At 43.1% G+C, this 27,728-nt stretch overlaps 2 protein-coding genes across 6 annotated transcripts; one reads left to right on the top strand and one right to left on the bottom strand.

The window, feature by feature from the left end:
• Window positions 1-11,514, bottom strand: LOC132566129 (oxidative stress-responsive serine-rich protein 1-like). 3 transcript variants are annotated; one of them, XM_060230864.1, is made up of 4 exons: window positions 11,192-11,514; window positions 6,766-6,886; window positions 1,293-1,397; window positions 1-859 (listed from the first exon to the last, which is right to left on the bottom strand). In XM_060230864.1, exons 2-4 carry the CDS (start codon window positions 6,840-6,842, stop codon window positions 157-159), a joined length of 885 nt encoding a protein of 294 aa, XP_060086847.1. In that variant the 5' UTR covers window positions 6,843-6,886; window positions 11,192-11,514; the 3' UTR covers window positions 1-156. The 3 variants fall into 3 exon arrangements, with proteins under 3 accessions (XP_060086847.1, XP_060086848.1, XP_060086849.1); XM_060230865.1 differs by having other exon boundaries at window positions 11,011-11,208; XM_060230866.1 differs by lacking the exon at window positions 11,192-11,514 and adding an exon at window positions 7,868-7,886.
• LOC132566130 (oxidative stress-responsive serine-rich protein 1-like) lies at window positions 11,201-27,520 on the top strand. Of its 3 annotated transcripts, none has more exons than XM_060230868.1 (4): window positions 11,201-11,419; window positions 19,120-19,216; window positions 22,886-22,996; window positions 26,407-27,520. In XM_060230868.1, exons 2-4 carry the CDS (start codon window positions 19,155-19,157, stop codon window positions 27,083-27,085), a joined length of 852 nt encoding a protein of 283 aa, XP_060086851.1. In that variant the 5' UTR covers window positions 11,201-11,419; window positions 19,120-19,154; the 3' UTR covers window positions 27,086-27,520. The 3 variants fall into 3 exon arrangements, with proteins under 3 accessions (XP_060086851.1, XP_060086853.1, XP_060086850.1); XM_060230870.1 differs by having other exon boundaries at window positions 11,272-11,401; XM_060230867.1 differs by having other exon boundaries at window positions 11,272-11,670.
• Window positions 27,521-27,728: the final 208 nt, after the last annotated feature.

Genomic DNA, 27,728 nt, shown 5'->3' with positions numbered 1-27,728 from the left:
TATGGTCTCTTTTTCGCTTTATTTAAAAAACTACATTGTATGGCGCAAATAAACATTTGATCAAACACGCAGCAATAACAATGGATACATTTCCAACTATGGCACTGAGGGAACATCTCACTACCACCACTGAACTGCCAACCCATGATTCTCATGTCAAGTGTACATCATCTCTGCCATGTGGGACATTTTCTTGGGAATATACAAATAATACTCCATGTACCCTGAAAGATCTTCAATAGTCACATCATCCACAAAGACACGAGCTTGCTCAGAACACGACCGGGCAGAGCCTGATGAACATGTACCAGAGGGTGGCCTGTTTGGCAGTGACTGTGAACGCACTTCCAGGACTGCTTTTTCACATTCTGACAGGACGCTCCGCAAGCCAGAGAATGAATATGCTTCTATCGCCTGCCATGGTTTGCATCGGCATTCCTTGTCCAGACAAGAGCACTGCTTCTCATAACTCAGCTTGGATAATGACTGGAAATCTGAAGAATGGCTGGGATCCAGGCTGTTGTCAAAGGCCAAAGAAAAAGCAGGACAACTCTTTCGCAAATTCTCCAAAGCTTGCTCACTTGTGCAAGTGCTCCGGTGCTCTGCTCTGGCTCTTCTGCAGTTATTGCTGTCAAAAAGAGGGCATCTCTTTCCTCCCAAGTGTGGCTCTTCTGGAACACCAGGCTCTGGACTGTGTTTGCCCTTTGAAACATCTGCCTGGCTTTTGTGCTTCAGCTGGTTACCTGCAGAGGATGCTTTCATACCACAGTATGTAAACTTGGGGGGATGCAGGACAGGAGATTTGGAACGCCTGCGGCGCTGTGGCCTCGTTGCCCCTCTCAAGGGTTTCCTTGCACACCTGAATAGAGAACAGCAGAGTTATTGAGAATCTGATTATGGCATACAATGCATTTAAAGTGTTACATAAAATGACTTTCTATACGTCTGAGAATAGATCTGTAAGTCAACAGAAAAGATCATGGGGCTGAATCCAGCACAGCACATTCCTGTGGGCACAATGACTTCTGCCTGTGAAGTGCAACTTTCTCAGTCCCCCATGGCAGTTCACAATGCCCCTCTTTAGGCAACTGCAGCTAACACAAGTCATACAATTTATTCCAAATTATTAAAGAATGGTTGCAACAGAGTGCAAAAGGAAATCATATCACGGGTTTTTTAACTGATGTACTGGCTAAGCACCTATAGAGCTGCATATGGTAAGGTAAAGAAAATGGATTTAATTTTTAAGGTAAATGTGCCTTGAACAGAAAACCAACAGTATCAAACCTTACCCATGCCAGGTTTCTCTTGAGCAGACAGTTTGATGCCTAGCTCCATCCACAGTTGCTCGGACAGCAGCTCTCAGGCCTGTACCTTCACTTACAGATGTAGAAGACCTTGGTTAAGTGGAAAACAGCATGTTAAAGGTCTGCTCTAAAATGAAGGGTCCACTGGCAAATTCACAAGACATTTAAAGTATAGTTACAAGGCATGCCTAGACACCTCTCCAATCATCTGGAAGTGTTTTCTGATTTATTGCTTATGTATAAATGAATGAGAAGTATTGCCATATTTCCACTGTGTGGTTGTTTGAATTAAAGGCTTGAGTAAAATTTGTTTGGGCACCTAATGTTGTGCTACTGGAATTTCAGAACTAAAAAGCTCATCAGGCATTTTGGAGAAATGTTTTGGGGAGGGTAAAGTTTGCCTTGTCCCTATACATTCCACTACAGGATTGTTAAGGACATCACACAAACAATTCACAGTTGCTAAATGATCATATTACTGTACAGGATGAATCTGTTCAAACTATAACTCCATTTTTTTCCTCATGTAACTTTTCATTTTAAAAAAGCCGCGGTCAACGGGCATCCTTACTTGTGGTCGAAAAATAACAACAAAGAAAAGGCATGCACCTGCCTTTGCACAAAGTGTGCAAAGACTAAAGCTTGCGTGTTGGAACATCAGAACCATGCTTGACACAGTAGACAGTGGTCGCCCTGAACGACGCTCTGCTCTAGTTGCCCACGAACTTCTCAGGTTGAATATCGACATAGCAGCTCTCAGTGAGGTCCATTTCCCTGAGGAAGGTAGTCTTCAAGAACACGGTGCTGGCTATACCCTCTACTGGTCGGGTAAGTCAAAGGCTGAGAGCCGCCTTTCTGGCGTTGGCTTCATGGTCAGGAATTCCATTGCCTCTAAACTCGAAAACCTGCCAACAGGTCACTCAGATTGCATCATGTCTATGCGTCTCCCACTTCAAAACAAGCAGCATGCAACACTCTTCAGTGTGTATGCCCCAACCCTTCAAGCAGATTCTGCAGAAAAGAACAAGTTCTATGCTGATCTACGCTACCTCGTACGGAAGACCCCTACAGAGGACAAGGTGATCATCCTTGGCGACTTCAATGCCAGAGTATGTAAAGACTCAGAAGCCTGGAAAGGAGTACTTGGCAAACACGGCATTGGCAACTGCAATGATAACGGACGCCTCCTGCTAGAATTCTGCACGGAGCATCAGCTCACCATTACCAATACTATCTTCCAGCAGAAGAACAGTCTGAAGACTGTTCCAGAGCCCCAGAGGGCACTGAGGTCATCCGGGAAAAACCAGTTGAATATCCCTGGGCCAAGGGAGGCCAGACTGAAGGCCACCCGGGACCGGGCCTTCTCTATCACCGCTCCACTACTGTGGAATCAACTCCCTGAGGAGGTGAGGGCCCTACGATGTTTAGAAGGATTCCGTAGGGCCTGTAAGACCCACCTTTTCAAGATGGCCTTCAACTAGTGACAAAACTAGTGACAAAGCTAGAGGCTGCTGAAAATGCTTTTATTCTTTGAAACTCACTGATAACCTGTTTATAACGCTTTATTGTTAACGTCTTATTGTTATGCTAATTTTAATAATTTGTAATTGTTTTAACTATGTTTTTATAAGTATAATTGATGTAATGTGTATTTTATGTTGTGAGCCGCCCTGAGCCTGCTCCGGCGGGGAGGGCGGGATAGAAATAAAAAATTATTATTATAAGACAACCTGGATGCACCCACGGTCCAAGCATTGGCACCTTATTGACTACATTCTGGTGCGCCAGAGAGACCTTCGAGATGTCTTACACACCCGAGTAATGCCCAGGGCAGAATGTCATACGGATCATCGTGTTGTACGCTGCAATCTCCGTCTTCACTTTAAATCTACACCCAGGAGAGGAGGTATCCCCCGGAGGAAGTTTCAGGTTGGCAGCCTTCAGTCAGCCGAAGTTAAAGCTGCCTTCCAGGCAAAACTCCAGACAAGAATTGAGGACCCCAGTTGCCTCACAGATCCTTCTCCAGAAGCACTCTGGGAACACCTAAAAACTACCATCCTGTTGACCTCTGAAGAAGTCCTCGGGTTCTCCACAAGGAAGAACAAGGACTGGTTTGACGAGAACAATCAAGAGATCCAAGAATTACTAGCGAAAAAGAGATCTGCCTACCAAGCACATCTTGCTCAGCCCTCCTGTCCCGGGAAAAAAGCAACCTTTTGTGCTGTATGTAGCAACCTCCAGAGCAAGCTTCGAGACATTCAGAACAAGTGGTGGACCAAGCTTGCAGAGAGAACCCAGCTGTGTGCAGACACTGGTGATTTAAGAGGGTTCTACGAAGCCCTGGAGGCAGTATATGGTCCATCATATCAGGCTCAGAGTCCCTTGCGTAGTGCAGACGGCCAAGTGCTCCTCACAGACAAGGCATCCATACTGAACCGGTGGTCGGAGTATTTTCAGGTTCTCTTCAGTGCCAATCGCGTAGTTCAAGTTTCAGCAATCCACCTCACCCCACTTCAAGCAGTGAAAACAGAGTTGGATGAGATCCCCACCCTAGAAGAGACTATTAAAGCCATCAAGCAACTGAAAAGTGGCAAGGCAGCGGGAGTTGATGGAATCCCACCAGAGATCTGGAAGCATGGGGGCACAGTACTACATAGCACATTTCACAAAGTACTTGTCACCTGCTGGGAACAAGGCAAACTACCACAGGACTTTCGCGATGCAATCATCATTACTCTACATAAGAACAAAGGGGAAAAGTCAGATTGCTCCAACTACAGGGGAAAACCCTGCTCTCCATCGCAGGCAAAATCCTTGCTAGAATACTCCTGAACAGACTGGTGCCCACCATTGCAGAAGAACTTCTCCCAGAGAGCCAGTGTGGCTTCAGAGCTAACAGGAGCACCACTGACATGGTATTTGTTCTCAGGCAGCTCCAAGAGAAATGCAGGGAACAGAACAAGGGTCTATATGTGACTTTTGTCGACCTTACCAAAGCTTTTGATACCATTAGCAGGAATGGCCTGTGGCAAATCTTGGAATGCTTAGGATGTCCCCCAAGGTTCCTCAGTATGGTCATCCAGCTACATGAAGACCAGTAAGGCCAAGTTAAACACTGCAACGATCTCTCGGAGCCCTTCCCAATAGGCACAGGTGTATAGCAAGGCTGTGTTCTTGCGCCAACTCTCTTTATGATCTTCTTTAGCATGATGCTTCAAAGAGCCGCAGTAGATTTAGATGACGAGGGTGTCTACATCCGCTATCGCACCGATGGCAGCCTGTTCAACCTGAGGCGACTAAAGGCCCACTCCAAGACAATGGAAAAACTTATCCGAGAGCTACTGTTTGCTGATGATGCTGCACTTGTCTCCCACTCGGTATCAGCTCTGCAGCATATGACATCCTGCTTTGCAGAGGCTGCCAAGCTATTCGGCCTAGAAGTTAGTCTGAAGAAGACAGAAGTTTTCCACCAGCCTGCACCCCAGGAAGATTATCACCCTCCTTGCATCACTGTGGGTGAATCAGTTTTTGAAGACAGTCCAGCAGTTCAGCTACCTGGGGTGCATCATCTCCTCAGACACCAAGATCGACAAGGAGATTGACAATAGACTGGCAAAGGCAAACCGTGCGTTTGGCCGACTGCATAAAAGGATGTGGAGCAACAAGCATTTGAAAAAAGGCACAAAGATCAATGTTTACAAAGCGGTTGTGATGACAACCCTCATCTACGGCTCCGAATCATGGGTTTTATACCGTCATCACCTGCGACTCCTTGAGCGCTTTCATCAGCGCTGCCTTCGCACCATCCTCAACATCCACTGGAGTGACTTTGTGACCAACACTGAAGTCCTCAAGAGGGCGGAGGTTACAAGCATCGAGGCATTGCTGTTGAAGACGCAGCTGTGCTGGGCAGGGCATATCTCCAGGATAGGAAACCACCACCTTCCCAAGATTGCCCTGTATGGCGAACTTTCCACCGGCCATTGAAATAGAGGGGCACCAAAGAAGAGGTACAAGGACTCCTTGAAGAAATCCCTTGGTACCTGTTGCATTAACCATCACCAGTGGTCTGACCTAGCCTCAGATCACAAAGCATGGAGGCACACCATCCACCAGGCTGTCTCTTCCTTTGAGAACGCACGCATAGCTGGTCTTGAGGACAAAAGGAGATTGAGGAAGAATCGTACTGCTACAGCACCAACCCCAAATCAGACTTTCCCCTGAAGCCACTGTGGCCGGACCTGCCTGTCCCGCATTGGTCTTGTCAGCCACCAGCGAGCCTGCAGCAGACGTGGACTACTGCACCTTTCTTAAATCTTCGTTTGTGAAGTCAAGCCGAGAGAGAGAGAGAGAGATTGATGTACAGTTGATTTTATTTAAAATAAACAGGCAGATTTTTATTACTGTGGTTCATTCATTGAGCTGTAGACATGTTTCCTCTTGCTCTTAATTTTAATGTACAGTATGAGACAAGCTCTAACTTTCAGCAAAGTGAGCAAACAACCAATTTACTGATGGAATAGCCAACAGGACATGAACGTTCCAAAGTAACTTTTGGAAACATAAGTGCCTGAAATCTGTGGAAGCTGTTTTTATGTAACATACTTAGAATAAGCATGCTAGACCTGCAGAAAAAACAATGTCTACAGAATAGGGAATTGCTAGGTTGAAAATGGAGACCCAGTTCCAAATATTCTGGTTGAAAAAGCTTGTGAAAACAGCATTAATTTCATAAGGATGAAAGACACCTCCAATAGGCAAGGCACAGGTAGAGAGCCTAGGAAACATGTTCAAGCAGTTTAAGTGAAGACAAGTGAGATTTCAGTTATTTAATTTTTGGGTAAATGTACGAGGCTTCCCTTTTTTGAACAATAAATACTGATAAATGAAAAAAATCATGGTTATATATTTTTCTCCTATTATAAATTTTAAAAATGCCTTTGATTTTTAAAAGTGTGTAGATTAGCAAAAAAATGTGTCATGGATCAATAAGTTAGGGCAAAGAACAGCAGATGCATCATACTTTCATTCCTGACACAATGAAGAGCATTTGAGTGCCCAAGCAGCATTCTGTGAATTTATCACTGCTGGATCAGGAACTCAGTAAAGAACTGGATGTGCATACAAGTGCAGATACTGCTTATCCACAAATCATACAAGTGCAGATACAGTTTATCCACAACGCAAGTGTAGACATGTCTTGGGATGCACTTCTGGATTTCAACGAAGTTTAATGCCTGCTTTCTTCCTGATCAGTTTTTGCATCCTGTTCATCCACATGGAAGGATGTCCATTTTATTAATAAAAAACACTTAATGTGGCTTACAATTGAATAGGTTACAATCTCAATAAAAAGGCCATCAATAAGAACAATTAAGTAATTCTGTCTGTGCACGCGTGTGTGTGTGTGTGTGTGTATATATATATGAGATAAATTCATATGGCTGTGGTCACCTACCCAGCTGGATCTACTCTCAGCTTTTTGAAAGCAGTTTGCAGACTTTCTTCATCTCCTTCTTTAGCTTCTGATTCCATTGGTAGACTGTTAGGATATTACCGAACCTGCCATATAATGAATACTAACAAAAAAATTACATTGAGGTGAGTTAGAGAACACTTCAATGAACCTCTACATAAATACAATAAAGTACACTAATATAGCAACACTGGAAATGCTCCATCATCATTACTTGTATTACACCTAGCTCGCGTTGTTGCTGCATGTGAAAAATCTTACAAAAACAGACTGACGCCATTTGGTAAAAGGAATCAAGGTTCAATTTCTACCAACATTCATGTCACCATAGGTACAGGTTTTTCTGCACTACTTCAAAAGTTTTGCCAGTCATCAAAGGAAACATATATGAATATATATCACGTTACTACTTAGTAGTCTTGAATGTAAAAGGAAAAGTTTCTCCATGAGGAACTAAATCTCAGCTAGAAGTAACAGTACATTATTTACTAGCAACAAAACAATCCATTTTCTTCCCCAAACAATCCCAAGCCACAAGATTAATTGTGGTGGAAAAGAATCTACTTAATAGAATCTACTTAATGATGTAAGTCAATAGCTGAAGCCATTTATTACACACTGGAACCCAAGCTAGAAAACTGCAGAAGTCTAAACAACCATTGAGGAAAACTACCTATGTTAATTATTTTTGAGCTCTGATCAGAGCTCTTTATATATAGACAGGGGGGAAATATAATGCTCACACATGGAGCAAAGATGACAAACAAATAGTGTGCTAATCAAAACAGGATGGTCCTTCTAACTGAATTTTTCGATAGCATCATTCAAGACATCACAGTCCAGCTGTGGAATTTTGCTCTCATTCATGGGCACAGCTAAATGAACTTTCACAAAACTTTCCTGCATTAATTGTGCGGTTGCCATCCCAGCCAAGTATGACATACACATAACAGACGTCATACGATTGTATTGATTTGGAATACAACTATAGCCTATTCCATTGTTTGCTGCACACATTACCTTGTTTTTACTTCATTATTTTCTACTTTTTTAATTCCACTGTTTTGCATTGTTTATGACATACCATCTCTGATACTTTTATTTTTGCACTGTCTCTAGTTTTTTGTAATCCTAGTCCTATTGCATTGTTTGCTGGATGTCTCACACTATTTGACTGAACTGGTTTACACTGTATGATCTGTCTCAAGTCTCAGCAAGAAAGATGAGCTTAAATAAATGATTGCTGACTTGTTTAGCAACAGAGGCATCACAGACCTCATTTCCTGCTTATATCATATTAGACTACGATTAAATGAAACATTCAGTTGTCCAGTACATTTACTGTAATCCTCAGCAAATCTGAAAGTTTTTTTTCCATTAAGATGCCAGAGTAAACTACCAAACTTTCAATAAACTTTCAATAAGACATATGAGTGCATCTTTTTGAGGAGCAAATGAGAAGCACTAACACTTCCTACGCATTAGCATACAGATTCTGAAAGATGGTTGGGAAACTCCAACTAAGGAATTTCAGAATTATACCCAGTGCAAAGGGGTGGGGGAGAAAAGCCCAGTTTCGCATGCAAGTGCCACAAGCCGAGCATCCTGTTTCAGTTTCAAAGAGCGGCATACTGGCCTAAAGTCCTAAAGAGATGCATCTGAGACCGAGGTCAACAGAATTTATTTTATTTATTTATTTATTCATTCTATAACTTATATCCCGCCCTTCCCACAAAATGGCTCAGGGCAGCTCACAGCAAACGATAAAACAATAAAACAAAGTGCAGAGTTATTACATTTAAAAATCAAAGCATTTAAAAGCCTAAAAACATTAAAATCTTAACATTAAAACTATACAGTATAATTCACAGAGTCTAATAAGCTACATTTATCAAGTCAGGCGTAGGCTAACCGGAAGAGGGTTGTCTTACAGGCCCTTCGGAACTGGGTAAGATCCCGCAGGGCCCTCACCTCTTCCGGTAGCTGGTTCCACCATGTAGGGGCCATTGTAGAAAAGGCCCTGTCTCTGGTTGTCTTGAGACGGACTTCCTTAGGCCCAGGGATGGTGAGAAGGTTTTGAGTCCCAGACCTCAGTACTCTCTGGGGAACATGTGGGGAGAGACAGTCCCTCAGGTAGGCAGGTCCCAGGCCATATAGGGCTTTAAAGGTAATGACCAGCACCTTGTACCGGACTCGGTATGTTATTGGGAACCAGTGCAAAGCCCGAAGACCCGGCCGAATGTGCCCCCACCTTGGGAGGCCCAATAACAGCCGGGCTGCGGCATTCTGCACCAGCTGCAATTTCCGGGTCCAGCACAGGGGCAGCCCCATGTAGAGGGCATTACAGTAATCCAACCTCGAGGTGACTGTAGCATGGATCACTGTTGCTAGATCATCGCGGTCCAGGAAGGGGGCCAACTGCCTTGCCCGTCTAAGATGAAAAAATGCGGACTTGGCAGTGGTCGCTATCTGAGCCTCCATCTTTAGGGACGGCTCTAGTAGCACCCCCAGGCTCTTGACCCTGCCCGCCGCCATCAGCGGCGCACCGTCAAAAGCTGGCAGGGGGATTTCCCCCCCCTGGTCCTCAACGGCCCAAGCAAAGGACCTCTATCTTCACAGGATTCAATCTCAGTCCACTCAGTCTGAGCCACTCAGCCACAGCCTGTAGTGCCCGATCTAGATTTTCTGGGGCGCAGACCGGTCGGCCGTCCATAATTAGATAGAGCTGGGTGTCATCAGCATACTGGTGACACCCCAGCCCATACCTTCAGGCAATCTGGGCAAGAGGTCGCATATAGATGTTAAATAACATCGGGGAGAGAACCACTCCCTGGGGCACTCCACAGTTAAGTGTGCGCCTCCGGGATAGTTCCCCCCCAATCGCGACCCTTTGTCCCCGATCTTCAAGGAAGGAGGAAAGCCACTGCAAGGCCAGCCCCTAAGTCCCCGCGTCGGCAAGGCGGCAAGTCAGTAACCGATGGTCGACCGTATCGAACGCCGCCGATAAGTCCAACAACATCAGCACTGCCGAGCCACCCTGATCCAGATGCCGTTGAAGGTCATCTACCAGGGCAACCAACACCGTCTCCGTCCCGTGACCTGGGCGAAAGCCGGACTGGAGTGGGTCAAGGATGGAAGCGTCCTCCAGGAAAGTCTGTAGCTGCCTCGCCACTGCCCTCTCAATAAGTTTGCCCAGGAAGGGCAAATTTGAGACCGGCCTATAGTGTGCCAATTGGGCCGGGTCTAAAGATGGTTTTTTTAGGAGGGGACGGACCACAGCCTCTTTAAGCAGAGCTGGAAAAAGCCCTTCCGTCAGGGATCTGTTTATGATATCCCGTACAGGATATCTGAGATCCCCCTGGCAGGATTTAATAAACCAGGAAGGGCATGGGTCCAATTTACAAGTTGTTGGGCGGGCAGATAAGAGGATTTACTGCTCAGTTGAGCATGCAGCCCAAAACACGACATACAGTGGCAAGGCCATCTCAGGCCAGGAACTATATGCAGTGCATACTCTGGTTTTAAGCCAAATGTGCAGTTTATTGTGAACCGCTCCAGACAATGAAAGCTCTGTAGAAAAGCGAAACGTTTTTAGAACTAGACAGCAGACCTGGGCGTTAGATGGAAGCTCTACTCCGGAGTGGCCAAACTGTGCCTCGGGAATTATGATGATGATATTGGATTTATATCGCACCCTCCACTCCAAATCTCACAACCTCCTTTATCTTCCTCCCCCCGCAACAGACACCCTGTGAGGTGGGTGGGGCTGAGAGGACTCCCACAACAGCTGCCCTTTCAAGGACAACCTCTGCCAGAGCTATGGCTGACCCAAGGCCATTCCAGCAGGTGCACGTTTTACATACTGTGTGGCTCTTGAAGCCCCCACTGCATCGCTGGCCATCCTGGAGAAGGCATTTGTCTTTTTATCACTTCTCCAGACCAGGCCAGCCATCAGCTTGGAGAATGCATTTAAAATTAAAGCTCCTTTCTTTCCACCTTTCCCTCCCTCTCTCTATTTGCCTGCCTGCCTGCCTGTCATGTGGCTCTCAATCATCTGATGTTTATTCTATGTGGCTCTTACATTAAGGAAGTTTGGCCACCCCTACTCTATTTACACAATCCGCTAGCACACAAAATAAGGCAGGTGCGTCATAAAACAGAGAAAGAAAGAAAGAAAGCATTAACACTCAGCCTCTTCCTTTTAGCCACTTCCAAACAAGCGTCTACCTTGAGGCAAAAAAGTGAACGGGCGGCTACGAGAACCGCCTAGGAAGCTCCCCACTGAAGCGAGTCTCGACGGAAGCGCCTACTCCCCCTCTCCCCTTAGGCCACTACTTTCCCCTCAGCCGACAGGAACCGCGCCTGAGGAGAAAGACTGCACCTTCTCCACCCGCAAAGCGCCACTCACCCGCACACTCCACAGAGTCACTGTCGGAAGTGAACGCAAAAGAATCAACAGGAAGTGACGACAACAGCCACGCATGCGCATATGACCAAGGGAGGCTTTTCTCACGCGCCTAAATTCCAATCTCTCGCAGAGGGGGAGGGAAGAAATCGATTGGCTTCTTGTTCAGGAGAAGCGCATGCGCATGTAGTCCACTTGCCCTTTATTCCTCAGGTCCGGGCTCGCGTTCTGGTAATCTCTCTAGTTCCTCAAGGGAGGGTTGCTTTTACATCCGGGGCACTCAGGGTGGAACGAGGCATTTCGAGGTTTTCGCGGGCTCGAGTAATAAGTGTGGTCCTCTTCGGCACCTGTCCTCGGCTCTTACTCGGGCCTCTCAGACCAAAGGAGGCTCCAGCGGGCCGGCGCCTGTTTCCCCTGAGTCACCGCGTCAGGCGTCAAAGCCTCCGCGTTCACAGGATTCTTTCTGTACTGCTGAGTCTCTGGTAAGCGCGGTTAGGCAGGCCCTTTGAGGATCGCTGACAGGAGGAGACTCAACGGGTAGAGGGGGACTCAGTGTATGAAACTACCTGTGTCTGGATATCGATTTGTCGGGGCGGGGGAGGGAGGTCCTTTGCGCGTGCATACGGGGTGGGGGAGCGGTGACAAAAGTTAGGTTCGATGTAAGCATAGCGCTTTGGAGGAAAAGAGCTTGTAGGTATCTCTTAATCTCTCCAGTTTGGTGTAGTGGGTAAGTGCACGGACTCTTATCTGGGAGAACCGGGTTTCATTCCCCACTCCTCCACCTGCAGCTGCTGGAATGGCCTTGGGTCAGCCGTAGCCCTGCCAGAGCTGTCCTTGAAAGGGCAGCTGCTGTGAGAGTCCTCTCAGTCCCACCCACCTCACAGGGTGTCTGTTGTGGGGGAGGAAGATAGAGGAGATTGTGAGCCGCTCTGAGATTCAGAGTGGAGGGCGGGATATAAATCCAATATCTTCTTCCTGTAAGACCTGGCGTACCCGTTTGACAGAGAGAGATGTCGGATTAGTAGATAGTCAACTTTTAGTTTACTATATTTTAAAGATTTCCCTAGTCCTGTGTTAAAGGGAAAAAAAAACACTGCATTAAAAATTAAAAACAAAACTAGTTACTCAAGGGAAAGGTTTCAGTTCTGCCTGCTCCCTGGTTTCTGCTTATAGAGGCTTGTTTAGTGGAAGGGTGTGTTCAGAGAATCACCAGTTTCGCACTAAAGTCTAGACCTTTAATCCTGGTTTAGCCCTGTCCTCAAAGTGACAGTCTGTGCTAGAATCAGAGAAACCAACTCTATGATTCTATTGTTTTACTGTAGAATGTCAGCTTGGGGACAGGTCTAAACCAGGATTAAAGGTCTAGTGCGAAAGCAGTCAATGTGATTCCCTCCTATGGAAAGGAAAGGTCCCCTGTGCAAGCACCAGTGGTTTTCGACTCTGGGGTGACGTTGTTTTCACAACATTTTCACGGCAGACTTTTTACAGGGTGGTTTGCCATTGCCTTCCCCACTCATCTACACTTTCCCCCCAGCAAGCTGGGTACTCATTTTACCGACCTCAGAAGGATGGAAGGCTGAGTCAACCTCTAGCTGGCTACTTGAAAACCCAGGGATCGAACTCAGGTCGTGAGCAGAGCTTAGAACTGCAGTACTGCAGCTTTAACACTCTACACCACGGGGCTCTTCTTCCCTCCTATAGTATGGTGTATAACACTGCACCATCTCAGCGGTCTGTCACCCTGTGCTGACTTTTACAAACAGTAGTCTGCTTCACTCTGCTTAAACCAGCCACTGGGCATGTGTTGTATCACGAGCTGTGTTGTTTCTTGCCCAATTGGTGACTGGTTTATATCAGGTGTGAGTTTGGAAGATATGACAGAGGCTTTCTTCAGCTAATGCCCAGTGTAGAATTTCCTGCCTCAAAACTTGTCAGACCACTTGAAGCCTAATTTCCTGCAGATCTATTAAAATCTGTTACAGAATTATTTTTAACATGTTTTATCTGTATAGCTGGCTTTATTTTTCCACTAGCTGGCTTTTTTTTTACTAGTTTTTGTTCTTCTGGGTAGTTGAGTTATATTTTGAGCTGCTGCTGGCTGCTCTGCTCACAGATTGCAGCTTTTGGATGCATTTGTGCTTTTATTCTTATTTGTGTTATAAACTGTCTTGATGATATTACTATAAAAAGATTAATGTAAAGTTAATAGGTGAAGTTAGATTTAGGTAGATATCTGTGTTGGTCTGAAGCAGCAGAACAAAGTTTGAGTCCAGTGGCTCCTTTAAGACCAACAAAGTTTTATTCAAGGTATAAGGTACCCTTTGTTGTCACTTCTACCTATTTATACAACAGGAGGGTGCAGTTTAGGAGCACCCCAAAGCTATAAATCTGTTTTCTTAGGTGAAGTGCAACCTCTCCTGCAACAGATACCCCATTTCCCGAGTCAAACTTTCCCACACCATTAGCACCTCCATTTTGTTGGGATTAAGTTTCAGTTTGTTAGCCCTCATCCATTCCAAGCTTTTAATGATTTCCACAACCTTGCTGGAATCTGCTGAAAGTGCAAGATAAAGCTGAATGTCTTTCACATATTGGTGGCAACTCAGTCCAGATCTCTAGATCAGGGGTCCTCAACCTTTTTAAATAGGGGGCCAGTTCACTGTCCCTCAGACTGTTGGAGGGCCGGACTGCCGTTACTGTACAAGGCCGCGGGCCGTCAGTTCTCCGTCTTCTGCATCTCTCTCCCTTCCCCACACCACACACCCTGGCCTGGGAACTCACCTCACCTCGGTATCACCTCACACTCTGTCTCCGCCGCCTCAGCCCAGTGCCGGAAGTGTGCGTTGCTAACGCAAGTTTAGGTCGAACGTCACTTCCGGTCTGATTTTTCCATAACCCGGCGGGCCGCATAAACGTCCTCAGCGGGCCGCATCTGGCCCGCGGGCCGTAGGTTGAGGACCCCTGCTCTAGATGAACTTTCCCAGCAGCTTTACATGGAAGCTGAAAAGCATGGTGGAGAGGATAAAAACTTGCCAAACTCATAGCCAGAGGCCAAGGTGCAGAGCAGCAGTCTCTCAGCAGCACACTCTGAAACCAGTCTTAGAGTTAGGATCAAGACCACCATAGAATAGTGCTTCCCAGTCCTAACCCCAAAAGGTGGTCCAAAAGGATACCATGATTGATGTTATTGAAAGCTGCAGAGAAATCCAGGAGAATTAACAGGACTATACCCCCCTGACCATCTCATGACTCGGGTCATCTGCCAGGATGACCAAGGCCATTTCAGCCCTATGATCAGACCTGTAACCAGATCTAAACAGTCCGCTTCATTCAGGAACTGCTGCAGTTGATCGGTCACCACATGCTTTATCACCTTGCTCAAGAATGGTATATTTGAGGCTTGGATGGTAGTTATTCAGCTCTTCTAGGTCTTGACTAAATTTCTGTCAGAGTGAGTGCAGCCCTGCTTGTTTTAAGGCAGGTCGACCTTAAAGCAGGGAGCAATTTACTGTCTCCTGGATCCAGTCTGCCAGCCCCCCCCAATGGATTTAAGCAAGCATGTGGTAGGTCTCAGATTTCCAACAGTTTTGTCAACATCTTCAAACTGTACAAGCTGAAAGGTATCCCACACCACTATATTGGTACCCTGGCACCATGCGATCCTGTCAGTGGTAATGTAGATTCCAAGTCAGAAGATGGAAAAGTTTTTTTAAAAGTGTTTACCAGAATTATTGCAATGTGCTGCATAGTAGACTACCTCTTCCTGTAGGTCAGAACCCAGTTGATCTCTGATCCATCTGGAAGAGTTCTGCAAGTCTATATGCAGAATAATTAATGACAAAGTCCCCATCTTTAAACTTATAATGGAAAGAGAACGGGCTACCCCAAACTATAAAATTACGAGCTTTTATAAATGGAAAACTGGTGAGATGGAAAGAAATCTTATGCCTTCCATACATTTCTCCCTGTATTATCTCTGCTTTTCTTCTTGTCCTTCCCTTGGCATCTTCTCCTTTTTTCTTCTTTCCCATCCACCTATCTTTTCCTGCTTCTCCATCCTTCAGCTTTACCTTCTGTCCTTTTCTCCCCTTGCCCTCTTATTTTCTGCTCTTTTCAGTCTTTTCCCATCCCTGTACTCTGAGTCAAGGAAGCTGGCTGCGTAGGAACCCGAAAAATGGTCTACAAGACCTCCCAATGTAATATTGTGAAATCTTGATTGGTGTTCTTCTTTTTTTTAAGTGGAAGACATTATTTCTGTGACTTAGAGGGTATTGATTGAAACTTATACTACAAATGTGTCCCCAAGTTTGTCCCTAGCCCCATCATGTGGATTCTTTTGACCCACATGTTGGGGCTGGTTCAGAATTGGGTGTATAGAGAGTAACAGTTTTCCAACAACATAGAAACTTTGCAAGGATAGTGCTGGGTTTATTCATTTGGATAACATATATGCCACCTTCCCGGAGATTTGATCGAGGTGGATTTAGGTAAATTGGTAATTGGCCTAAGTGACATTTGTTGGCATTTATTTGCTTGTAAAATGTTGATCCTTTGAGATACTAACCTTTCAGCAACTAGGGAAGAAATTTATTTTGAACTGACTTAAGTGGGGGGGGGGGGGTGACATTCATAAAAGGAGAGTGTAAAATATCTCCAGAAGCTAAAGCTGGCATAGGGAGAAATTTGTCTAAATTGCCCCACTTGTTGGCTTCAGTGGAAGAACTCATCTTGGTGGAAAGCAATTATGTAAACGTACTACATCATGATGCAGTTCTGTTACTCTTTGCTAAGGCTGTATAATGCTGAGTAGTGCTCAGGAATCTGAATCCTCAAATTTGACAAGATTGACCCTGGAGGACTCAAAATAATTTTGAAAGAAACATATGATTGTACTGCTAATTCTGGTGTTTAAGTTAATTGAAAAGATGAAGAAAGATATATTTGCTTCCCTAAGGGAATGTATTCTCTGACATCAAAAAAAGTTGAATACAGTAGGTGTAAGGAAATAATTTGGCTACTATAAGCTTTATAGAGCCTCATGGCGCAGAGTGGTAAAGCTTCAGTAATTCAGTCCTAAGCTCTGCTCACGACTTGAGTTCAATCCCGGCGGAAGCTGGGTTCAGGTAGCCAGCTTCCAGGTTGACTCAGCCTTCCATCCTTCAGAGGTCAGTAAAATGAGTACCCAGCTTGCTGTGGGGGGGGGGGAGTGTAGATGACTGGGGAAGGCAATGGCAAACCATCCCGTAAAAAGTCTGCCATGAAAATGTTGTGAAAGCAACGTCACCCCAGAGTTGGAACGACTGGTGCTTGCACCTTTACCTTTTTTAAAGCTTTATATCTGTTGCCTGTTCTAAAAAAAGCTACTGAAGTGCTTTGAACGGGGTTCCCATGCTAGCCTAAGAATTACATTTTGGAACATACCCATACTGGAACCTCTCACTTGTGAGGATTGTAAGGACTACAGCTTGCTAACAAATATATTGTGCTTTTGAATGCTCTGGCCATATTTATTAATGTTTGAAAAGCTTCACTTACATTAACCCTGTAATCTTTACAACAACCCTGTAAGGTAGGCCAGTGAGACGGGATTCAGGCTGTGAGAGTTAAGCTCATTACTCTGACTTTCAAATCCCCTTCCAAACAGAAATGAGAGTAGAGATGATGAGCAGCCTGAGTCCCCCTTGGTTTCTCTGTTGTATATTTGGAAATTCACACTACAATTTGGATTCTGAACTATTGTTGGGGTATTGTCCAAATCAAGCCAATGAAAGATGCAATTATATCTTAAGTAGTTTTCAAGAAGAGAAAAGTTCTTTTTCTACAACCAACACTGCAAATATACCCAACACTTAAAGCAAGAGATAGTTGCAGCACTGTAAGCTGTCATAGCACATTTCTGTTATTCCTAGTTCTTGACTTATGTTACAAACAGATCCTCTATATTTGAGTTATGAAAGGTAAGTTAAAGTAGCTTGCCTCTGTGTTTTGACATTGTGAATTCAGTATTAATTTCCTGTAAAGACAGGCTGTTCTCTTGTACCTGCTTTCATCTATTTGCTTGGTAGGTGAACAGCAGGGGAAGCTGTTGTAGGTGCTGCTTCCTTTTGGGTTTTCCTCGTTGCCTGATTCAATACCTGGTGTGTACATCAAGTACATTATGACACATCCATCCTTCAATATGTGTCATAATGACATCCAGCAAGTAAGCCACGTAAAAACCTACCGGATTAAATCATTTCAGAGCCAGCTAACATCAGCTGAGAGGAGCGGGGAGGGAGTTGTGTCCAAGTGAGCACTTTTCTCAGTTTTTCTACTTGCTCTTTTCCTTGTCAACTTGAGCCTTACAAACTCTTAAAATCTCTTCTTTCCTTTTTTGAGTACATTGAGTTTGGGAAGGTCAGACTATTTTTTTTACTTTGAAAGTTTTAATAGCTATTTTTCAGTAGTAACTGTTATGTATTTAGAGCGGTAAGGCATACTTCTATAGTGGCTCTAATTCAAGACAAAGCAATTTTAGGTCACTTTGTTTATATTGTAACTGTCTTCCTTGCCAGTCTTTTAAAAACATTTAGTGTGTGTGTCTGTACCTGGAAGTCATGGTGACCTCTGGTGACTGACCCCCTACTGAGAGCCTGGAGGATATTCAGGAAGGTGGCTGAATAAAGCCTGCCCCTGTCCTCCCAACTCCTGGTATTCCAAGGAGGTCTCCCATCCAAGTACTTGCCAGAGTTGACCATGTTAGCTTCTGAGATCTGACAAGATAGGTCTTGCCTGGGCTATCCAGGTGATGGCATTCCTTGGCAATCCTTATACATGTTTACTGTGAAGTAAGTCTGCCTGCATTCAGTGAGACCTGGAACCATGGATGCTTTCTTGAGAATAAGGCCTATTGAATTTGGGATGGTTTATAGCAGAATAATCATGTTGCAAGTCTGGTCCTTTTAGTATAGCCTTCTTGTTGGTATGCTAGTTTTCTGTGTAGAGGGATGATGGAGTTATTATATTTTTATATAGAGGAACATTCAGTTATGAGGGGACCCTATACTCAGTCAGAAGTGGGAACAATGCTGACAAGCTAGAAGAGTGTACCAAGGAAACAGCCTTATGAAAGTTGGACTCCATATGTGTTAACCTGAATAACTTTGAGTGCATTTACTTAGAAGTAAGTCATATTGAACCTAGGGGGACTTGATTCAGAGTAGACACACAGGAATGGATTGTTGGGGAAGCTGGAACCTCAGACCTTTAGAGCTTAATTGACAACCTGGGATATCAAAATTGCATAAATGTTTCTCTGGCCTGTATATTTGGGGGTAAGGAAGTGGTGAAACCCTGTTACATGAGGGACAACAAATTGTCAAAGCTCTTTAAATTTCAGCAAAAGAGCACTGAATGAAAAATGTTTTATGCTGCAGATTTTCTCTAATGTCTTTCTGAATTGCCAGAAAATGAATTAGTTCTTTATTCCTGCGTTTCCACGTATAAACACACCAAAAATTATGGAAAACTGATACGAATACTGCTCTATGCTGATAGTATAAGATTGTTACTTTTATGGCTCAGGTGTGTGGAATTAACAAATAAAACAGACTTTTCCTGAATACGTTTTAGTAATGACAAAGCAGCCTTTCAGTACTAGCTTGTCCTAGATGTAACTTTCTTCCTGAAGTTGCAAAAGATGTTTTTAATACTGTTAGCTGTTACTTCTAGGCTTCTAATCCTTCGTATAGCTTCCTTCTCTCCAAAAGAAGTGAAACTACTTATTATTTTAATTGAAGGTTCCACACAGAATTGCTATTTACTCCTTAATGTTTGGTTACATTTCCAGATAATCTTTCATTTTAGGTCACTTTCGTTAGTGAAACACAGAATGGGATTTATACCTATTCAGTTGGCTCCATTTTTTTCTCATGTGGTTATTTTCTCTTCAGTCTGCAGAGAAAAAGCAGTGGATTCTTCTCCAGCAATGTTGGAGATCGAGGAGAATCTGCAAGCAGCTTTCAAAAAGCTAAGAGTTGATGCAGAAGGGTAAGCAACAATGTAGTGAAATTTTTAAAATGGAGCTTTTTTTGTTTTCCCTGCACAGTATGGAATTAGGAACAAATCTGGCTATAAATGTAATTCAGTTCATTTAAAAAGAAGTTTTTAGCTGTCTTGGCCCAGAAAAGAATATATATGGTGAATAATAGCTGAAAGCTGAGAAACTCCTGACTCCACTAACCTCAGATACATACCTGCTATATGAGCCCTGCTTTTTAATTTCTAGAAAGCATTTATACAGCACTTTTTGAACATTCAGTGTGGTTCAGGTGCACTAACATGGCATTTTCTGCCCTCTTGTAAAGTGGACCATATGACAGAAATAGAGATAATGCTGAAATAGTAGTGGTGCAGTTTAAACTAAGGATTTAATTGTATGTTTGTAGATAATTGTGCTTCAGCAGTTTGTGGGGGACTCTAGCTTCTTTGCAAACAATATAAACATAATACAAAATTAAATTCTTCTATGCATAGCATTTAGAAGGGTGTGTGTGTATTAAAAACTTCAGATATCCAGCCAGGGGTTGGATATCCAGGGGTTTAAAATAACAAAGCTTGCTTAATTGACAGGCCACAGCTTACAGTTCATTGGCAAACCAGAACTGAAAACCATGGTTTGTACTACTTGGATTGGTGTGAGCAGGGCTTTTTTGTAGAAAAAACCCAGCAGGAACTTATTTGCTTATTAGGCCACACCCTCTGATGCCAAGCCAGCTGGAACTGCTTTCCTGTTCAAAAAAAGCCCTGGGTGTGAGTAATTACAGCCTTCCTCAAGGAACTTCTACATTGTGGTGGTGGGAATGAACTTGTGAACTGTATTAACTTAAGTGTGGAAAATGAAAGCAGGCAGACAACTGTAAACTATTTTGAGTGTAAAAATGATTAGGCAGGATTTAACATTGAAGGCTGGGGAAATAACTGCAGATGTATGAGTTATTTTAACTAGGAATATATGCATGGCTGCAAGACTAATGAAGTCTGAATTCTCAGCCATGGTATTTCATGCACCTCTGAGTTTGTTGCTTTTATTCTTCATGTGTGTGTTAAGAGTATGCTGGAGTCTGTCAGAAGCTGCTCCCTGGTGCTAAACTGCCAAATATGTGCCAGTTACATGCCATCAAGTCGCTGTGGACCTATCGCAACCCTATGAATTAATGACACCCCAAATGTCCTATCATTAACATCCTTGCTCAGCTCTTGCAGAATGCTAAATAACATCCTTACATCATCTTGTATAACTAAGTTGAGCTCATGCTGTTTTTCCCTTAAGTGTATCAGTTGTATGGGAATGGAGTCCTTCTGTTTTGTTGGTTCATGCCATCCTAGATTGGCCATGACTCATTGTTGACAGCAGTCAGTTGGTTTGGTCCTGTTTCAAGATAGTAGCCTGACTGGATCAGGCCAGTCATTTCTTTTGTATCTTATCTGTCAGTGATCAGTTCAGGTGCTGTAGAGCTTGCAGTAGCACATGACCGTTTTAGAGATAATTTTCAGCCCCTTGGTAGAGATGTATCCATCTTTTATAACTTGTTGGGATGGTGTTAATTGTAGCCATTCATGAATCTCTAGAGAATTGACTGTTCACTAAGGGAAGTAGGTTTTAAGGCAGGTGATGGGGATGAGGGCTAGTTTTGACCAAGGCATTAGTAATTACTAGTAAAACAGCTCACCACAATGTGTGATATATGCCAGCAAAACACACGAAAGTCAGAAGCATTACAGACGTTGAGTAGTTTTTTCCCCATGCTGTCCTACAGTGATTTTCAGGGAAACCTTTCCAAATTAACTAGTCTGCCAGAAAACTACCATTCCATATCCTAATGTGTGTTAGGCCACAGACAGTGCTAACCAGGCCTGTTCAACTCCACCAGTGCCCTCCATTAGCTGAAAATATACACTAGAACAGACTCCACAGTTGCACTTGCAGAGGGAGAGGCTGGACAAGCGACACTGTAAAGAAGCATGTCTGCCACTTTCTCATTGAGGACTCCTCTGGTGTGCTTCCTTAGGAGCCCCAAAATTTCTGTGATCACAGATTGTAAACTTCACGAACACACAGCAGCAACAAAAAAATAGTCCAGTTGCTTGACAAATAGCAACTCTCGGCTGCATCATAAATTCCTGGCAAGTTTCATTACCATGATCACAATAATGACTCAGTCCTCCCACTCCATAATGCTGTGTCATGCTTCCTACATAGTTTCTGTAGCCGTTACCATTGATGTTTTATTTCCTCCAGCCCCTCTTGGTGCTATGAAAAAGGCAGTAATGTTAGGGAAAGTTGAAGGCAGAATGAAAAGAGGAAGACCCAGCATGAGATGGATTGACTCAATCGAAGAAACCATGAGCCTCAGTTTGCAAGATCTGAGAATGACTCTGACTGTAATGATAGGATGTTTTGGAAGTAATTAATTCATAGGCTTGCCATAAGTCAGAAGTGACTTAACAGCACATAACACACAGTGCTATGAAGAAAACAGGAGAGAAAAAGGAATGATTTGTCACAAGTTCAGAAAACCAAGAAATCAAAAAGGATTAATGTAAAACTGGGATAAGATACAGTTCCTTGGCAGCTTTCTCTTTAGGAAAAGTGTAAGATTGCTTTTCTTGAGACACAGTTTGTGAGCCCATGAGGAATTGTGCAGAGGAGGGGAATAAATGATTTTGTACTGGTATCTTCCTTTCCAGGATTCCATAAACTCTCAGGAATCGCACAGGCAGATTTCCTCATCTTCTTTTTTTCTCCCTTTAAAATGCTCAATTGTTCCCAGTGTTCTATGCCTCCTGGAGCTTGCTAAGTCTTCATTAGGATGTTTTCCCTTTCCATTTTCCTTCTGTTTACAAAGTGATATTTTTGTGTGCATTTGAGAAGCTCCCTAAAACATAGAAACTTCTGCCTTACCTGTAAGTTTTAGTAATAACAGCTTCTTCATTAAATGTTATGATGATGGACTTTGTCCAGAAGCAGGAGTCCAGCAGTCATAGTAAAGCTGCCTCCTCTCACCTTACATCCTTTAATTATGGGTATGTTCGTCAGTCATTTTTGCTTTTAATAGTTTCTTTATACTTTTCACTTTCACCTGCTCAGTTGCAAACTTTAACTGTATTACTTTTTCAGTCCCTCAGTTGCTCCCCTTAATTGATGGAATAGAAGAATTAAGCTTATGTTTTTGTAGTAACTGGTTGAGAATTCTGTGAACTGTCCAGAAATATTCAAATTCACCACACTCAGTAATCCAAGGTTCTGGAATATTATCAATTTGCAATGACCTTCTAAAGCAGTGCAAAAGGAATTTTTGTGCCTAATGTTTTCGTGTATCTCTGGGTCAATGTGATGCCATCACAGGTCTATATGGAGTTCTGTTCTACTACGTTACTGTGAAAAATATTTGTAAATTAATGTTCTAAAATGAATCCATTTTCTTCTCCGTAGGTGTTTAAGCAATGTATAGTAGTTAGCTGACTTGCTTCAGGAAAATTCTGAGTTAAACTTGCAAAGGTAGTTTTGCTTTATGAGACACTAAATAAGCCAAGGTGTAGTATAAATATTTTAACAAAATACATTTTGGAAAGCAAGGGTCCTATATCTCCTACTGCAGGTATTTTTGGTGGGTTCCCCCCCTCCAGAAGATGACTGTATTTTTTCCCTAATTTTAGATCCACTGCTACTCTGCCTTTGAATGAGTCAGCATCTCTAAGACCACTTGTAAGAACTACAGATGAAACAAAACCAAAGAACATGGGTGCATCTAAAGAGAGCTGGCACTGGTAAGTTGGGAGCCTGAGCTAGGCTAATGGAACAACATCAAATGTGTAATATTCTGCCAAAGGCCCTGGTCCTTTACAGTTGCTCAAATAGCGACTGATACCAGTGCAACTGACACTTGAACTTGTGCCTGAAAGGCAGGACAGGGCAAACTGTCACTGTCTTGCATCCCAAGTGAACTGTATCCTTTTCATTTTTGTAAAATAAAGAGCTGGCCCTCACAGTTCTGTTGGCAGAAAGGTAGTGCTTGAGGGAGTTAAGGCAGATCTTGCCTGCATTATAGCATGGCACTGCTTCTTAGGCAACACCTGTAATGCTCCAGAATAGGTGGATGTAACAAGCCTATGCTGTGTTGTGATGGCGGTGATGGAGGATCAGCTGTTTACTTAAGGTAAAGCCAACAGGAATACACAGTATCAACAGAGGAGAACCAAAACAGGGGAGGGACAGTGGCTCAATGGTAGAGCATCTGCTTGGTGAGCAGAAGGTCCCAGATTCAATCCCTGGCATCTCCAACTAAAAAAGGGTCTAGGCAAGCAGGTGTGAAAAACCTCAGCTTGAGACCCTGGAGAGCCGCTGCCAGTCTGAATAGATAACAGTGACCTTGATGAACCAAAGGTCTGATTCAGTATAGGGCAGCTTCGTATGTTCATGTTCAAAACAGCTGTGCACACAAACTGCAGAAAAATAAAGCTAACTTAAACTTGTCAATCTCTGTTTCATTTTTTATAGAAATTTATCCACAAAGTAAGGTAATAATCCTATAGTAACTGCAATTCATGAAAGCACTCTCAAATACAAAGGAAACAGCTTGAAGATGCTGTATACTCTCAAAACTTGCCAATTTCACCAAAATGTTCTTTGTACAAAGTCACTTAAGGTCCATTTCAAACTTCCCAACAAGGTTGTAGGTGAAATTCCAATTTGAAACTATCTTGTACCAGAGAGAGATCAAGTTGAAAATTTTGTGCATTGGAATGTGATTATTCTAGACATTTGTGAAGTTTGCTATGGAATGACTCCTGAGGAAACTCAACTGTGAAACACTATCCTGAGCTAGCGGAAGTGTGGTGAAAATCATAATTCCTGGAGTAATCAAGATTGTTTCAAATTGAAATTTCACCTACAAACTTGTTGGGAAGTTTGGAATGAACCTTAAGTGACTATACAAAACATTTGGGTGAAATTGGCAAGTTTTGAGAGTATACAGCATCTTCAAGCTGTTTCCTTTGTATTTGAGAGTGCTTTCATGAATTGCTGTTACTGTAGGATTATTACCTTACTTTGCTTTGTGGATAAACTCCTATAAAAAATGAAACAGAGATTGACAAGTTTGTAAGTAAGTTTTATTTTTCTGCAGTTCGTGTGCACAGTTTTGGTTCTCCTCTGTTTACTAAAGGTAATGCAGATAGTTTAACTGTCCTTTCTTTGACACCTTACATTAAGTACTGTGCGGCAGCATTTAGGAGTGAAAGGGCATGTAGAGAAATTTAGGCTGCCGTCAGAGAAGGTCAGTTGTCAAGCTATCCACGCCACTGGGGGAACAGGAGGAGAATTAGGGTCATGCCAGGACAACCCTCATTTTGTCATTGTAAAGTTCAGTTCAGTGTTTGCTTAGAGCCTAATGTCTGTAGGACATTTCCACTGTATCATAATCTTTCAATGTCCAGGTTGCATGGACAGAAGCAGGTGCGCTGTTGGTAGGCTGATCTCGCAGCTCCATTTCCTCTCCCATGTACATGGTTTGAATGTCCACATTTCGACCTTTGTTTACTGCAGTTACTTGCGTCCATAATTTTTTTTAAATTATAAATTGAGATGGGGGTACAGAAAATAAAAAAGGAGGGGGGATTGTAAAGTATCATATTTATCTGTTATTTGTTCATCATAAGCACAAGTGGCATCAGAGTAAGTATTAAACAAAAGCATTTAAAATACCTAGTATTCAGTAATTTCTAGATACTGTGCTTGTTATTAAAACCTAACATTTATTATCATAAGTTGCTAATATTAACATTCATTTTTAAGAGCCCTGTGGCACAGAGTGGTAAGCTGCAGAATTGCAGTCCCAAGCTCTGCTCATGACCTGAGTTTGATCCCAGCGGAAGCTGGGTTCAGGTAGCTGGCGTAAGGTTGACTCAGCCTTCCATCCTTCTGAGGATGGTAAAATGAGTACCCAGCTTGCTGGGGGGAAAGTGTAGATGAATGAGGAAGGCAATGGAAAACCACCCCATCTGCTGTGAAAACGTCATGATGCGATGTCACCCCAGAGTCGGAAACGACTTGTGCTTTCACAGGGGACTACCTTTACTTTTTATTTCATTATATATTCTAGTACATCCTAGTACTATCATGGTTATAGTCAAATTTAAATCCAAGAGCCAGTTTGGTGTAGTGGTTAAGTGTGCAAACTCTTATCTGGGAGAACTATGTTTGTTTCCTCACTCCTCCACTTGCATATGCTGGAATGGCCTTGGGTCAGCCATGGCTCTTGCAGAGCTTGTCCTTGAAAGGTCAGCTTCTGTGAGAGCTCTCTCAGCCTCACCTACCTCACAGGGTGGTTGTTGTGGGGGAGGAAGGTAAGGGAGATTGTGACTTTGAGTGAAGGGAGGGATATAAATCCAATATCATCATAATCTTCTAACAAATTTCTAAAAGTAATAAAAGATAACAATAAAGTGAGTTCATATGTACATCATAGTTAACTTTTATAATCTTAAGTATCATTATTTCATATAGTATAACATTGTTTCAAAAATACCTATATTTATGCCATTATAATATATGTAACAACCTAAATTAAATTAATACAGCTATATTAATGCCTATGTTAAGATTATACTAATAACTGAATTTAGATAGCATTTCAGTAGTCAATAATTGCTTGCTTCAAGGGGGCTTTCTCAGTAATGTTTTCTTTCATACTTGTCGGCTTACTTTATTTTTAATGAAATTGTGTCTGTAGGGAGAAAAAGAAAGAAATCCATCTCAGTCTAGCTGTGAAAAGCACTCCTGCTACAATATGTTTTCTACTTTAAAACTCATTGCGTTGGATCCATTGTGTCATTTTTCTATTTAAATAAGGGAGGGGAGGGGGGAAGCAGGTCCCTCAGTATGCTAGCCCAAAGAGTCCTAAGAGGCATAAAACATGTTGCATATATTAGTTCCAAAATACACGATATAAGGCAGAGAACATTAAAGCATTACGACAAGACTCTAGATAATTAACACATTTCAAATCTTTGCATTTCAGTATAAGACCTCAATATTGTGGAGACAGGCTTTTCCCATTCAGTTGTATTTGAAAGGAATGATATTTTCTGAACTGTCAGAAAAGTTGCAGAGTCATAGTACAGAGTGGCTTAATGGTCAGTTGTGCAGTTTGAACAATTAATTTTACTTCATTTTTTAGTTGTTTGAGGAAGCCCTTGAGAGGAACTGCAAGAACACGACGGCGGCGGTCAAAATCCCCAATACTTCATCCTCCAAAGTTCATTCACTGCAATACCCAGACATCTTCCTGCAGCCAACCAGCATCCAAGAATTCCACCAAGCCCTCTGAAAGTAGCTCTGGCACAGATATGCCAGCTTCAAAAGAATTCTCAAAGATTGAACAATCCGGTCATCTTCTCAATGAAGTTGATCCCAGGCCAGATGGTGTTGAGGAATCTGGGGCACCTACTGTAGAAACGCTGAAGAACAAACCTGAAGGTGGCGCTGTCTCTCTTCCCACTACTATTCTAAAAGTCACAGATCTTGCTGATTTCCAGTCTCTCTCAGATCAAAGTAAAGGCAATCTCTGTGCATGCACGGACAAGACCTGCCAGTGTCAGCAATGGCAGGACATGAAAGTCTACATGTTTTCTGACCTACAAAGCTCTCTTCCCTCAGCACCTGAAAGAACAACACATGTGCAGGATAACTTGCAGGCTCTACCCTCAAGAACTCCCTCCAGCTCTCTTCGGTCCTGTTCTGAGCAAGCCAGGGCTAATGTGGATGATGTGACTATTGAAGATCTTTCGGGGTACATGGAGTATTTCCTACATATCCCTAAGAAAATGTCCCACATGGCAGAAATGATGTACACCTGACAACTGTGAACTATAATGCAGAAAGGGCTTTGGTATCTGCCCTTGGTCGTGTTCCATCTGAGAAGCATTTGCTTTCTGTGCTCATAATAAAGACACCACCTCATCGCATTCAGCCTTTTGGTTTTCCATGCTCGTTAATGTAATAGCCACAAATCCAAACCAGATGACTGCAAAAAGGCAAGAAGCAAGATCAGGATATGCATATAAGAGTATATGCTTAGTGAACAAAAAGCTTGGATAAATGACTAAAATGTCCAGATTTGTGCAACTGACCCAGCAGTCTAGGGAGAAACAAAAGCCCTCTTTGAACTGAAGGGCATATCTTGCTTTTGCTAACTTTCCACGGATTGTTCACAGCTTCTGTACAAGTCTCCGTTGGCTGTTAAATTATGGAAATACATTACAGCTGATAAAATCCAATTTCTTCTGTGCTGATCTTGCTTCCTGTTTGGATTTTCTCTAGTGTTCATCAAATAAGGTGTTGCTTTGGTGTTTGAAGGAGCCCCGTAGCGCAGAGTGGTAAAGCTGCAGTACTGCAGTCCAAGCTCTATGTTGATGACCTGAGTTCGATCCTGGCGGAAGCTGGGTTCAGGTAGCCGGCTCAAGGTTCACTCAGCCTTTCATCCTTCCAAGGTCGGTAAAA

This window comes from Heteronotia binoei, chromosome 2 (genome assembly GCF_032191835.1).
Source record: "Heteronotia binoei isolate CCM8104 ecotype False Entrance Well chromosome 2, APGP_CSIRO_Hbin_v1, whole genome shotgun sequence".
NCBI classification, from domain to species: Eukaryota; Metazoa; Chordata; class Lepidosauria; order Squamata; family Gekkonidae; genus Heteronotia; species Heteronotia binoei.
Note: the sequence above shows the minus strand (reverse complement) of the source record. Positions and strands in the feature narration are given on the sequence as shown.